This window comes from Quercus lobata, chromosome 3 (assembly GCF_001633185.2).
Source record: "Quercus lobata isolate SW786 chromosome 3, ValleyOak3.0 Primary Assembly, whole genome shotgun sequence".
In the NCBI taxonomy this organism is placed as follows: domain Eukaryota; kingdom Viridiplantae; phylum Streptophyta; class Magnoliopsida; order Fagales; family Fagaceae; genus Quercus; species Quercus lobata.
In genome coordinates, this window is record NC_044906.1 from 24,067,070 (window position 1) to 24,081,590 (window position 14,521).

At 31.1% G+C, this 14,521-nt stretch overlaps 1 protein-coding gene and 1 long non-coding RNA gene across 2 annotated transcripts; both read right to left on the bottom strand.

Annotated features, from left to right (window-relative positions):
• Window positions 1-8,539: 8,539 nt before the first annotated feature.
• LOC115980011 lies at window positions 8,540-9,684 on the bottom strand. Its single transcript, XR_004089270.1, has 3 exons — window positions 9,314-9,684; window positions 8,850-8,935; window positions 8,540-8,765 (listed from the first exon to the last, which is right to left on the bottom strand). It is a non-coding gene; the product is annotated as an uncharacterized LOC115980011 (long non-coding RNA).
• A 1,283-nt stretch (window positions 9,685-10,967) lies between these two features.
• LOC115980609 lies at window positions 10,968-14,150 on the bottom strand. The gene is made up of 2 exons (XM_031102840.1): window positions 14,142-14,150; window positions 10,968-11,657 (listed from the first exon to the last, which is right to left on the bottom strand). The coding sequence occupies exons 1-2, from the start codon at window positions 14,148-14,150 to the stop codon at window positions 10,968-10,970; spliced, it is 699 nt and encodes a 232-aa protein (XP_030958700.1).
• Window positions 14,151-14,521: the final 371 nt, after the last annotated feature.

Below are 14,521 nucleotides of genomic sequence, written 5' to 3' on the forward strand. Positions count from 1 at the left end.
AGTGTGTGAGATTGCATTTCACCCGTATCAAGGATAAGGGGTCTAAGGGAAATGAATGCAAACTTGATTTGCAGCCTAATCAATGTGTGGTAAAGCCTATTAGAAAATTTGTTAGGTGTTTTATGTTTTGTCTTCTTCCTCTTCTTCTTCTTCTTCTTCTTCTTCTTCTTCTTCTTTTTCATTTTTTTTTTTTTTAAATTATAACCTCATTGATCAGTAAGGTAATCCAAAATATACTTAGATCCAAATAACTACAATCATTTACATGGCAATTTTTCTTTTCCTTATAAAGAATGGGGGATTTGCATCCACATTATTTTCAATAGAAATACAAAACAATATCATTAAAACCACAAAACTCTAGGCAACACGTTACTAAATTAAAGAGTGGTCCTTTTTTTTTTTTTTTTACATGATAGAATTCTACTCTAGTCTAATCTAAGTATATACTCCCTCCTGAAAACTTGAACCCAGACTCTTACCCCCCATACCCCACAAACACTTATACTTATAGAGTGACTATCGCACCAAAGATGTGTGGTGGTAATTAAAGAGTGATCTTGTTTGATGTATTCTTAAACTAGTGTAGTTACTAGTTAGGGAATTTGAAACTGCAATCATAAAAATAAAATAAATTTACTTTGAATTTGGGTCAGAAAGTTGCAAACTTTTACAATGGATTTGTCACTAATGTTTTAAATTTGGTTCCAATAAAAAATAAAAATAAAATAAATCAATTCTGATACGTAAACCGGTATATTAAACCCCTCATTATGTCTAGGTCAAAATTTTGGCTTGTACCGGCCATTCAGACACAATTTCGACCTTTAGGTGGAATATGCATTCAAGACCAAAATTTTTTTTTCTTTCTTTCTTATAATTTTTTTAATGAAAAAAAATATATTTTATAAGATTTTAGGAATCTTTTTGGTTTGTTTAGTATAAAATATTTTTTATACAAAAAAAAAAAAAGAGATTTTATGAATTTTTAGTTTGTTAAATTATGTAGAGATTTTTATGACCATTTGATTTGTTTAATTATGTATGAGATTTTATAAACCTTTTTAAATAATAATAGTCTTAAAATGATACACCGTTATACTGATATCGAAATATTCTGTTTCAAGTAAACATTTCAGAACAACGTTTGAAATGAAATTCAAAACTTTGCTTATCATTGATAGGTAGAAAAAGGATGAAGATGAAACATGCCTTCTTTCTTTTTTTTCTTTTTTCTTTTTTTTTTTAATTAATTGCTCTTTGAAACAAATAAAGGCATGCTTCTAGCCAGTAGCCATAGCATTGTGATTGCCTTTTTTTTTTGGTGATTGCCACTTGATCAAGCATGTGGAACATTTCACATGTCCAATTTTGGGTGAGGCTAGACGCAAGATGTGTCCAGGACCAGGATATTTAGTAGGTTAGTAAATGCACTTAATAGCCTATTCTTTACTTTATTTATATAAATTTATTTTCAACACCTTTGGGGATTTTCCTTTATAATGAACAAGATGCTTTTTGAATTTTGATAATTCATAATTAAAAAGGGAATAAGAAGCTTTTGACTAATAAAAAAACAAGAAGAATAAAAAGGCTCTAAGGGGAATTACATTTTGAGTATTTTGTAGTTCCCACCACCTCGATAAAATTGACTTGACCTAAATTAATTTGATACCTTGGGTTGGTTTTCATTAAAATGGGTTGAGTTGGAATAAGGAGTTGACAAATTTGACCTAACCCAACCCACCAAGTATATAAGTTTATTTTATTACTCTTATTTTATATTTTTAGTTTGAATGATTTTGGTATATGGAGAATTAGCTTTGATCAATTTGAAATTTTAGAATATAATTTAAGTATATTATATGAATGATAATAATTTATTAAAATAATCGATAAAAACCCACTTTCTTACAAAGCATAGAATATGCACGTACAATCCACAAAAAAGTTGGAAAAACCCTCCAATCCTCGTATTTAGTTTAATATATTATTATGCTTATCTTGAAATACCTATGCAACTAATTAATATTCTTTTCCCACTAGTACTAAGCCCTCCACTATAGAGGAAATACTTCTATAGTTCTATACCTAATCCTTACATGAGCAAGTGGTAGAGAGAGAGAGAGAGAGAGATCAGTCATCAGTGCATGAAGTTATGAATGACCCGCTAGCTAACATGATGACTTGGATTTGCACAGCTGTCAAAAAAAAAAAAAGACTTGGATTTGCACAAGTCAGGACAAGAATAGGGAGAGAGAGAGAGAGAGAGATGTCGGTGCTTTTGTAACTTGTGAGTTAGGTTATCTACTATTTTGACCACTGAGTACTAATATATGACTAAAATGCAAAAGTAATCTTCTAACCTTTTTTTAGATTTTTTTTTTCAGTATTCTAAGTTTTAAATTTATTTAATTAAGGTTTTTTTGTTAATTTTTATTAAAATTTTTAAAAAAAAAATTTGAAAAATATTTTTCAATCATTAATTAAATTTTTTTAATTTAAAAAATTTGAAGAAAAATTTATAAAATTAAAAAATTAAACACAACATATAACAAAAATTGATAAAAAAAGCCTTAATTGAATAAACTTGAAAGTTAAAGGACTAAAATGAACAAAAGCAAAGTTAGAGGTCTGAAATGAAATATAAAGAAACTTAGAAAATCAATTTTGCATTTTACCCTAATATTTAATATTACATTTCGTTTTAATTTTATTTATTTATTTCTTATAAGCCAAAACCAATTATACAAGAGGGTAGTAGTTTAAGTGGCTGTCATTTCCTCGTATTTTCAACAAAAATATCTAAGATTAAAATTATTTTATCCTCAAGCAATGAATTATAAAAAAAATGAAAAAAAAAAAAAAAAAAAAAAAAAACCTATATAAAAGGATATATGCCTATATGGTGTAATAGGAATATGTAAGGCACCTCTCATGTGATAGGTGTGATAGGAATGTGTAAGGAATTTACAAGATTTCACAGACTCATGAAAGGCAAAAAAAAAGAAAATATGTGCACAAAAAAAAAAAAAATCATATAAGAAAATATTTCCATGGTTCGGTAATTTGACTACATCCACAGAATTACAATAATTTTACTATTTTCAAGAAAAAATACAAGATGCGGCAATATAGTTTTTCTTTCTCAAAACAACACACCAAAATTTTAATATGAAACAACAATATTTATATCTCACGCAAAGGATTCACAATGGACTAAGACGCAAGCCAAAAAAATTTCTTCAAGCTCGGCCCAAGCCTCCGCTCTATAAACTAAGCCTCAAAAAATCTTTCATTAAAAACCATAACACTTTTATGTTAGATCATAATTCGGATTAAACATACACTAGATTCCACATAGCCAAACAGAATGTTACTATCATTACTGGATATGTTTTTCCAATTATGCAAACGATTTATCCATAAAAAATTAAGATAATATGCCGTGTACCACCTATTCCTTTTCTTCTTCTCTTGGCGAGAGGACAACTTATTCTACTTTATTTTTTGTAATGACTTATGATCAACCAATATAATCAGCTTTCGTAATGTATGGGACTTTTTTATTTTGTTGTGTGAAACACAATTAGCACCTTTCCTTTATTATATATGTATGTCCTATGGTGTGTATGGGCGGCTCAACATGATTAATTTTTGTTTTTTTTTTGGCTGAACACTATGAATTGTATATGATCTTTATAGGAGGAGGCAGAACCAAAATGTGAATAGATGATGAAGATGAACTATCTTAAAGTTACACTTTCACACCTAAAAAGATCATACATCATACATGTAAATCTCAAATGATTTTGTCTTCCAATCCACCCTGCAGGTTGGGGTCCCTACTCCTAGGCCTAGAGTTAATCCCCATTCAGTGTCTTTATCAAGACTTGGAATCTTGACCTCCTGTTTGGTGAGAGTCAAAATGTTTCATTCAATTCACGTGGAATAATATTGGCATAGTTTTCAAAGGATTGAAAGAGAGCTATGCTACCGCAACAAACAAACACAATTTAGCCATGAATTTATCAACAAGAAAAGTAATCTTCCGAAAAAACAAAAAAAGAAAAGGAAAGCAATACTTTCATTGCTTCACATTAGGGAAAAAGGAAGGAATAATGCTAAGGATATAAAAAATTTTTCCTAATTTTCTCACAATTATGGTAATAAATTTATGCAACATACTTACCCAGCAATTGTGAATTTAAACAAAGAAAAAATTGTTAAAAGGTCAATGTCACTAGAATTATCGTTCAAGCAACACTAAGGTCCAGCATTTGAATATAGAGATAGAAAAATATGTTTTAAGATTTAAGGTCCAGTTTAGGCTCTTTCCTAGTGCCTTAGGGAATGGTTTACATTAAACCCAGAAAACACCACCACTTCAAACTCTGTTTAATATATGACCCGGTCAAATCCAGGGAAAAAAACAAACCTGTCAAGTGTCTAATAAATTTTGACTGCAAGCTATAGTGGATTTGGATTTCATAGGGTTAGAAAAAAAAAAAATTTTTTTTTTGGGACAAATTTAGAGATAACAACAGTGAGATTTTTAAAATATGAACTCTATATTAAGTTATTGTGTAGTGTAACATTACTTAAAATTTCATTACATAATAAAATAAAATAAAATAAAATAACAAATTTAAAAACGAAATACCACTTGAGAAGTTTGGTATTAAGATGCAGTTGATAAAATATGCAGTCTTGCATTATTTCTTTGACGAAATGATCCGCTTCATAACCAAAAATAGAGGTTTCTAGTGATACGGAGCAAAAAGTGAAATACCAATGGTACCGAGACTACCGACCAATTTTTATGCGCATATATATATATATATATATATATATATCCAGAGTCCAAAGCTGAAAACTCGTCAAACCGACCTCAGTTAGAACCATTAGCCCCACAAGCAATGCCAACTAAGAGGACTACAAGCCCCACAAGCAATAGCATTGGACTGTGACATTATTGTAAGATTGATAAGGGAATATTTCAGCCTAATTTTCTTGTCGTAAGAGCAAAGCACTAGCCTTCTTTTCCACCAAAATGCACGGAAATGGTAGTGGTTAATTACACAATCAAGCAATCAAGCTAGATGGTCTGTTTGGCAAGTTTTGCCATGGAAAGTCTTGTATCATCGAATAAGAGAACTTGGATTTGAATTCCGTCTATATCAAAAATTCATTAGTATCTGGACTTGATAATAAAGATTAATCATCATGGAGCAGACACCATAAATTGAAATTTTATTGTATTTATCAAAAAAACAAAATATAAAGTTTTTTCCAAGAGTTTTGTAACTCAGCGACATTGCTTAGAATTTTTAATAAAGACATCAAATTTGAACGATTATGATTATTATTAACTTGTTTTCTCTCTTTTTTTTCTTGATAAATCCATAATTACTATGGGAAGGGGTTTTGAACAAAACATTATTTCTATTATAAGTTAGAACAAGGCATTAAAAAACTTTGATGCTAAAAAATGAATTCCAGTGTTGGTCTAAAGCTTTTTAGCAAGATTACAAATATGTAGCAATTCCTTGTTGGTAAAGGCTTACAAAAGATTTTGCAAAGTAGATTCCCTGCTTTTTCACCGAATTTTCATCCCTATCTTCCTCTGACATTATTTAATACTTTGCTATTTGACTAAAAAGAAAAGAAAAGAAACGATCCCCTTCATGCATATCTCATCTTAAAAACAAACAAACAATGATAATGAGCTGAACTGAATGTAATGTACTGCTTTCCAATCCATCTTTAGAGAAACTTTCAAAGCCAAGTGAATTGATTCCATTTTTCTTGTTTTCCACATGTACCAAACAATAGATTTGGCCAATCCTAAAGTGGAACCCACTAAGGTTTCAGACTTCAGAGTGTCCAAACCGTTGTCACCCTGAAATTTAGATTACAAAGTAAATGGTTGGGATTTGGTACCCAATTGGGGCTACAAATAACAATTTGAAATTGATAGGACATGATTTCCACGCTGTTTCTCATAGCCCAATCAATTGATTTGGAAAAATTTTGGAATTCTCTTTTTCTTTTTTTTCTTAGGAATATTTTAGGATAACTTAGCATCATTTTTCGGGTCCGTTTGGATTGAACTTATTGTTACTGAAACTGAAAACTGAAAACTGAAAACACTGTAGCAAAATAATTTTTAAATGTGTAAATAGTACCGTGGGACCCATTTTTAATATTTTTTAATATGTGAACCGTGTATGTACAGTGCATGAACAGTATATACACTGTTTATAACAGTAAATGTTGTCTCCCAAAGTCAATAAATGCGAAAAAAAAAAAAAAAAAAAAAAAAAAAAAAAAAAAAAGGGAAAACGTAAAACTGGAAAACGTGGACACAGGATTCAGTTGAATCCAAACACACACTTCATAAGATTTTCCATTTTTACACTCATCTCTCCTTTAATTTAGAATAAGACAGGTACCTCTTCTAAAATGAAAAATTATTTACACTAAACTTCTTTGGATGACTGAAAAAGACTTTAAAAAAAAATGAATTTCCTATTTTACCCTCTACTTAAATTATCATCCATACCTCCTCAAATGGCAAATTTGAGATTTGCTTTCAAGCTTTTTTTTTTTCTTTTTTAAGGCCTTATTTCGATCATCTAAGGGAGGCCAATGTAAATAATTTGCATTTTAAGGGAGGTGTGTGTCGTACTCATATTCCAAAATTTAGAGTGGGTGAGTGTAATCACAGAAAACTTCAAAGAAAATTACTACAATTTTCCGAACTATTTTGCTTATTTCTTTCCCAATTTTAAGTTGCTTTCATATTTTTTTTTTCTCAAATAAATAGAATCATTAAATATTAACATACACAAACAAAACCATGTTAAAAACCTAATCACAATATAATAATCAAATTTAAGGTATATATAAATATACACCTCCTCTAGCCGCTCTTCATGCAACCTCCATATGCTTTAACTTACGTATGATATATCCCATCCCCAACATCTCAATCCCACCTCACCACACTTTTCTTTATATGCTCCCTCTCAACACAAATAAATTCCTTAATTCTACATTTGAATAAATTGTTACATTACACCAAACTATTATTTTGGGATAAAGAACAAGAACCAATATAATATGCCTTAATCACCAAATAGATTTTGATCATTCTTAACTTTCTATAAGACTATATCGATTGATTATTATTTATTACCACAAAGGAAGAGGGGAGAGTGATGGTTGATAGGTTTGCATACTAAATAAGGATGAAAGAGAGTGATTATTTAACATTTTCTTCCAAACATGTTTGTTAATTGTATTTGTTAAAAACTCTTGTTTTCGAATAAAGAACTTAACAAATGGTAAGAACAACTATCATAAAACGAATGTCATGAGTTTAAATCATCTCTTAACTTAAAATTATAATAATAATGGGAATCCATTTTTTTATTATTATAAATGAAATTAGAATTTCAAAGAAAAAATTATTACTGACTCATCAGTAAAAGAATAATGAATTATTGCTAGATTTTTGTTCCAATTTCATGAATAGAGAGAGGACTGTACATTAAACTTGGGGAAGTTGCACTTAGGGACGTTGTGTCCATTTTTACTTTTAAAATATGGAATTTTTTTTAATCATATGGGACATATAATTGGATTGCCTTCAAATGAAGCACAATCTATTAGTATTTTATTTAAATGTGACTATTTTATTAGAGGCAACAGACCGGGTTTTTTTTGGGTTATTATAAACCGGGGTTTTACTCTCACAATACACATATGATAGAAACATCATAGAAAGAAAATGGAAATGCATACTTTAACAATCTCATTACAAGACAAACCACCTAGCCGCATCTTTTCAAAAGTAACAAGGCAAGCTGACCAATCTCTAACCAATAAGGAACAAGGACTCGCTATTAAGTTAACCAAAAACTGGTAAAGTCTCAACTGGTAAAGTCTCTGATGGTTGTATAAGAGATCTGGGGTTCAATCCCCGCCTACACCAAAAACTTATTGGTGTCTTGGTTTGATGAAAAAGAGCTATCATCAGGAGCGGATGCCATAGGTTAAAACTCTCTCAAAAAAAAAAAAAAAAAAAAAAAAAGTTAACCACAAAAAATGAGAGCTTTCGCATCAACGTAACCGTTGACCTAAACTACAGCATTCTCTATTGTTTTTAGCACGTTAACTAAATGACATTTTGGCTAATTAATTGATAATTAGATGCTGACTGTTTTTCTTGTGTTCATATGCTATATTTTAAATAAGCCATGTGAATGCTCAAAGAATGCCTTTTGCTTGTCCAATCGAACACTTTAGTAACTCTCCCACTTTAGTATTCTGGAAAAAGAACTTCCACCCAACACGTATAATAGCCCAAGATTGAGTTGAGATTGTGTACTAGACAGGTAGACAACACAATTTCAATCTTATAAGAAAACCCAGAAGCATCATTTTATAAGCCCACCCCGCATGGTCCTTAAATTCTACAACTAATTATCAGTGGCCTTATTCACAGCTCATTGATCGAACATTTCTGGAAATGTGTTGCCAAAAATTTCAAAATCATCCTCTGCATAATACTCAAAATCTGATAGTATAACAAAACATCAGAAAACACCAAAACCGATGCTAACAACAAAAGATTTCATTTTGAGAAAACCTAACAAGAAAATAGAGCTATTAAATAAAGTCCATTGCTGCAAATCAGGTCTATAAGAATCACGAAAAACTCATTTCTTCTTCGCCTTGGCAGCATCTGAAGACTTTGTCTGCTACACAAATGGAAGAAACAAATACGTAAGAAGTGGATTACCATCAAGAAAGCACCAAACAAATTTAAGAAATCAGCTTACCTTCTTTACTCCACGGATCTTCTTGGCCCTGTTCTTCCTTTCCTTCATCTGCTTCCTTGACTTCTCTACCTAGTATCAAGTCCATTCTGCCATGGAAAAATAATAAAAAATCAGTGCATATACACAGAAAAATCAACTATAAACACATGAAAAATTCTAAGTTGAAACATTATTTCAAGCTTAACTTACTATCAAAACAAGGATGTGCAATTATGACAGTATATTCAAAGACGACAAAATAACAAAGTAAGGAACAAAGCAATGCAACCAACAATATGAAAATGACATGTGTCCCTGTCAAGTGCAATGTACATGACTTACTAAACCACACCTAAGTGACCATATACAATCAAGATTGACTAGCCAGCTAATATTAACATCAAGATTGACTAGTCAGACCACCAAATATCTAAACAACATTGCCCAGTAGACATAAATAATAAACACATTTTCATATAACATACAACGATAATGGCTATTGTCCCCTCTTTAGCACTTATTGTTCATAAAACACCATAAATAAAGTGATAAACAAATTACACAAGTCAATGTAATTTGTTTATCACTTTATGATGTCGAAGAAACTCAAGACTTTGCTGCAGCCTGCTAGGTTTCCACTGTGAGCATTGGTTCCATAAATCCAGTAGCTTTGGGCAAGAGTATAAGGCATGGACCACATCCTCCTGTTGGACCTTACAGCAGTCACAAGTAGCGTCGTCAACGACCCTTTGCTTAACCAGATTTGTCTTCGTTGGGAGAGAGTCTCGACATGCTCGCCACACAAAATTTTTTACTTTTGCAAGAACATTCATTTTCCAGATTGCTTGCCACAAGTAGTGATCCAGCAAGTCCTCCCTCCACCTACAATTTTCTTGGTTAATAAACATACTAACTTTGGAATTTTCTGCGCCAATCCAACATGGGGATAAGATTTTGGTTTTATTTGTTCCTGGTAGCCAATTATTCCCCCACACCTGGACAGATTCTCCATCTCCAATTCGCCACATCGCCCCCCTTCCTTATCACCTCCCTACCTTTGATGATGCTCTTCCAAGCATAAGATGCCGAGCTTGGGTTTTTTGCTTCCATAACCGAATTGTTTGGAAAATATTTAGCTTTAAAAACTCTATAAAATAAAGAGTCTCCATATATTGTACCATGACTTGTTTAAAAACAATTTTTGAATCAATTATCACTCCTTCCAAAATCTTTAAAATGGGTAATTTGATCTAATATTTTATAATTATTGGATGATCACTTCTTAGATGTTCACGTGAAACTAATTGAATTGTGACCGAGTGTCCTTGACTTTTTCGAAAATCAAATATTTACATAACAATTATTATGAAACCTAGTGCACGAGAAAAAGAAATAATATTTTTCTTTGTGATTAATTGATTAATTATATATTTCCTTCTAAAAAAATTGATTATATATTTCAAGTTTCAACATATCAAAAGTCAAAACAATAAAAGATCGGTTCAAATTACATATATATATATATATATATATGAGGGAAAAAAGAATAAAAGAATGAAATTGTCCATCTCCTTTTTTGGATTCCTTATAACAGTCTTCTCCAACTATTTTTAGAGATCTTTAAACTCCCTAGCATTTCTCAAAAAATTTATCAAAAACATGCCTCTTTACACTTCTGAAAATAACAAACTACAACCCTTGGTTCTTGGAAAATGAAAATAAAATAATTAAATAAAATAATTAACTGGATTCAAAATTTAAGTCAATTTTTAAGTAAATTTCCCCTTTCTTTTATATTCTTCAAAAACCAAAAGAAAATTCTTCAACTCTAGGATTAAAGAGCAAATGAAGGATCACACAAAAAGGTTTAATTCAAAACAAAAATAAATCAATTAGAACAGTAATGCAAAACTATTATTAAAGAATGATTTCCAAATTGAAAATTTTTCTCTTTGTCACGTACAAGCCAATTGATTACAAAAAAATTTCACAAACAAACTTTTCTCTTTACTTTCAACAAAAAATTTCAGAATTCAATCCTTCCTCCAAGCATACAACAACAAAGAGAAGCCCCCATTACTCCCACATGACCTAGTGAATGAAGAACATGATGAACTCCTCCCACCATCACTACTCTCCTCAGCCCATTGCATACAGTACACTTGAACATGACGGTGACGGTGACAACCATATCCCCGATGGCGTCGAACCGGAACTCGATGAAACCGATAAGCTCTTCCTCATCAATCTCTTCTCTGGACCTGCCATTTCTGGCCACACCCCACCATCACCAACTTGAAACACAAACACACCATGCCCAATGCCATTAGTACCACTATTATTGTCATTACTATTACTAGTACTAATATTATTGACCCAATTAAACACGTCCCAAAAAAATTCCACTTCAACGCCACCCACGTAAATTTTCTCATTCCCTCTAAATTTCCATGCTAACCTTTTTACAACAAGCCTAATTTCACCATCTACTTTTACTTTGAGCACTCCCCCACTGCACTCATTTCCAATCTCATGTTTGGTTCCCAAGAACTGAGCCCGGGATACATAATTCCTGCGCCCAAACACGTGGTCCCGACTAGACAACAGAGTTGGCTCACAGAGCTGGCGATTCATGGCCAACCCGGATCGCCGATTCAACTCGTCATGAAGATCACCAAGGAAAAACTCAAGCTTGGTATTGCAAGAGATGGCAACGTAGAATCCTGAGTCGGGCTCGGCCGAGTTGCGAGTGAACTCAGCCCGAGTGAAGTCCCAGTAAAGCTTGATTCTTTGGTAGTGGTGGTGGGTTAAGTAGATGGACTTGGGAGCCTGGGCGAGATTTGAAGAATGAGAAAGTTGATGGGTTGAGAGAGATGGTGATGGAGAAAGAGTCAGTGGCGTAAATGGTGAGGGAGTGAGAGAAGGGGGTTTTGGACCAAGTGAGTGTGAGATATGTTGGTGAGTTGGAGAGATGAGTTTGGTATATGCAAGTTATGAGGTTTTGAGGGAATTGATGATTAGAGGTGTTGTTGTGGCTTGAGACTGTGTTGGGTTGGCTGAAACATGCTGGAATCATGGTGTGTTTCATTAGACTTTGCGTTTGTTTCTCGAAACATTCAACTAGTCTTTAGAGAGAGAGAGAGACAGAGTTGGTTCTTGGCTTAGTGACTTGAGGAGATAGTTTGGGTTTTGAATTACTTCAGAGTGAGAGAGAGATTTGTGTGGGTTTGCAGTTTGCTTCGTTTCAATTTTGGGGGGTACATTACCTCTCTATTTGGATTTTTTTTAAAGCTTATTTGCATAAAGCAGGTAAAATTACAAATAAAAATTGTTTTTTTATTCTGAGTTCCGCTTTATGTTTAACTAGTCGCTAACTCGTGCGATGCACGGAAAATGTATTGAGTACAATATATAATTTAATATTTGTTTATTTTACTGCAACACCAAAATTGAATTTGTAAAATAAAATTATATAGTTAAAACATTTGTTAACAGCTATACGTTTCAGACATTTATTAAACTATATTATTATTATTATTATTATTATTATTATTATTATCAACTTAACAGTATTTTAATATATGATACCAACATGCTTCAAGAAAATGTCCAACACTAAAAACAATTTCGAAAACAAACTCAACTGAACAGTTTGATGAATAAATATATTACAATCTATAATATAAGCCAAGAAATAAACTTTGAAACCAATATGAACAAAATCCACATCAAACAAAACCATTTCGATCATTAAGAATATGACTTACTAAAGTCATGAAAAACACAAGATTCATTACAAAAAAAAAGAAAAAGAAAAAAAGAAGCATCTTTATTCTTTATAGATTTTGCCTAAGTACCCAGATATGATGACACATACTCACACAAAAATCATTAAAGAAAGAATCAAAGAACATACACAACAAGTACATATGCTATGAAAGTAAAAATAAGAAAAACAAAAGATACATAAACACGGACAATTAAAGAAAAAATATAGGAAAAAAAAGTTAGGAATAGAAATATAAGATAAAGATGGGTTACCTTAAAAAAGAATAATCCATGGATATTCATTGAAATCTTCTAGATAATTTCTGATAATAGAAAAAATAAAACCCAAAAGTTATGATGTTAAAACTTCCAAAAGGCCCAAAAAAAATCAGAAGATTCAAAGTTTCAAAAGTATTGAAATAAAACAATATATGTATATATATATATATATATATAATTACGCAATAAAGAAATACAATAGAAAGAAGGGAATCCATGATTATAGCTTTTCTACTATCGAAATTGGCCAGACAATTAAATGTATTGCAAAAAATGAACTTAAAAATTCATATGTAAACCAAACAATTAGAAGATTTTGAGCCAAGAATTTATTAAAACAAAACAAAAATTATGTGACTACACAATGGAGAAATATAATAAACAAAAAAAATATGTCTACACAACATAGAAATATTAGAGAAATATGAGTTACCTTTTAAATGTTAAAATTCAAAATATTAAAACTTTTAAAAGGTTAAAAAAATTTGAAGATTTAATTAAAAGATTCAGGCCTAGCAATTAAATAAACAAAACAACAATTGACAAACTTATAAGAAAAAGCAACAAATCTATAATTTTTATTGAACAAATCAAATAACCCTAACCTTGATGCATTGACCGAAGAAGGAGAGGAGTCCAATACATAAGTGGAATATGTGAATTGTGAAGCATGAGCCGCCCTCAAAAAAAATCTTGAAGAAAAATAAGTTTTAAGGAGAAAATTGTGTTGCGGCAAAAATAAGTTTTTGGGGCTTAGGTTTTCTACGCAATCAATTTTTAAATAGGAGAGAGTAGAGGCGGTGGGAGGGTGTCCTTATTTGGCTAGAAGTCTAATTTGCATTGAAAAAAGAAAACAGTGATGAGGTGGAAAATTTAATTTAATTTAAATTTTGTGCTGACGTGGAAAATTGTGGGAGCTTCAAAAGTTTCAGTTTTATATATATATATATAGATTAATAATTATAACTTGTTACATATTTTTTATTTTCCTTATAAAATAATCAAATGTTAAAATGGAACAAAATCAAATATATATATATATATATATATATGACATATTCCAATTGTTAGAATATAAAATAGAATATGGGGCAAAAAATTCTATTCGTAAAATTACATGTAAAAAGATAAAATTTTAAAAAATTATACACAAATAAAACTAAAAAAATCCTAATACAAATGTACATTAGCTTTATTTATTTTTAGGTTTTTTGGGAGGAGTTTTGACATTCTTTCACATCTGTTGATATGTACACTTGTACAAACATTGTCCATATAACGTCACACACAATATCCACGTTTTAAATGTGAAGTGAGTAATGTGTATAGAAGATATAAAAGATATGCAATAAGGATGTGTACAAGTGTTCATAAAAAATAAAAAAAAAGGATGTGTACAAGTTAATGTCCTTTTGGCTTTGAAGGGATAGTTGCAAAAGGGTATAAGGCTTTGAAAAGTACATATGATTTTTGTTGTACTTAAGAAGTAAGAACCTCGTCCCACTCCCAGGACTCCTTCTCTCTCTCTATTTCTGTCTCTCTCTCTCTCTCCCCCCAAACTACATAAATTAATGTTACAATTCGTGGACCAGTTTTTATTGTCTTCCTTTCACACTCTCTCCTTATTCCTTTTTTTCTCTCAACAC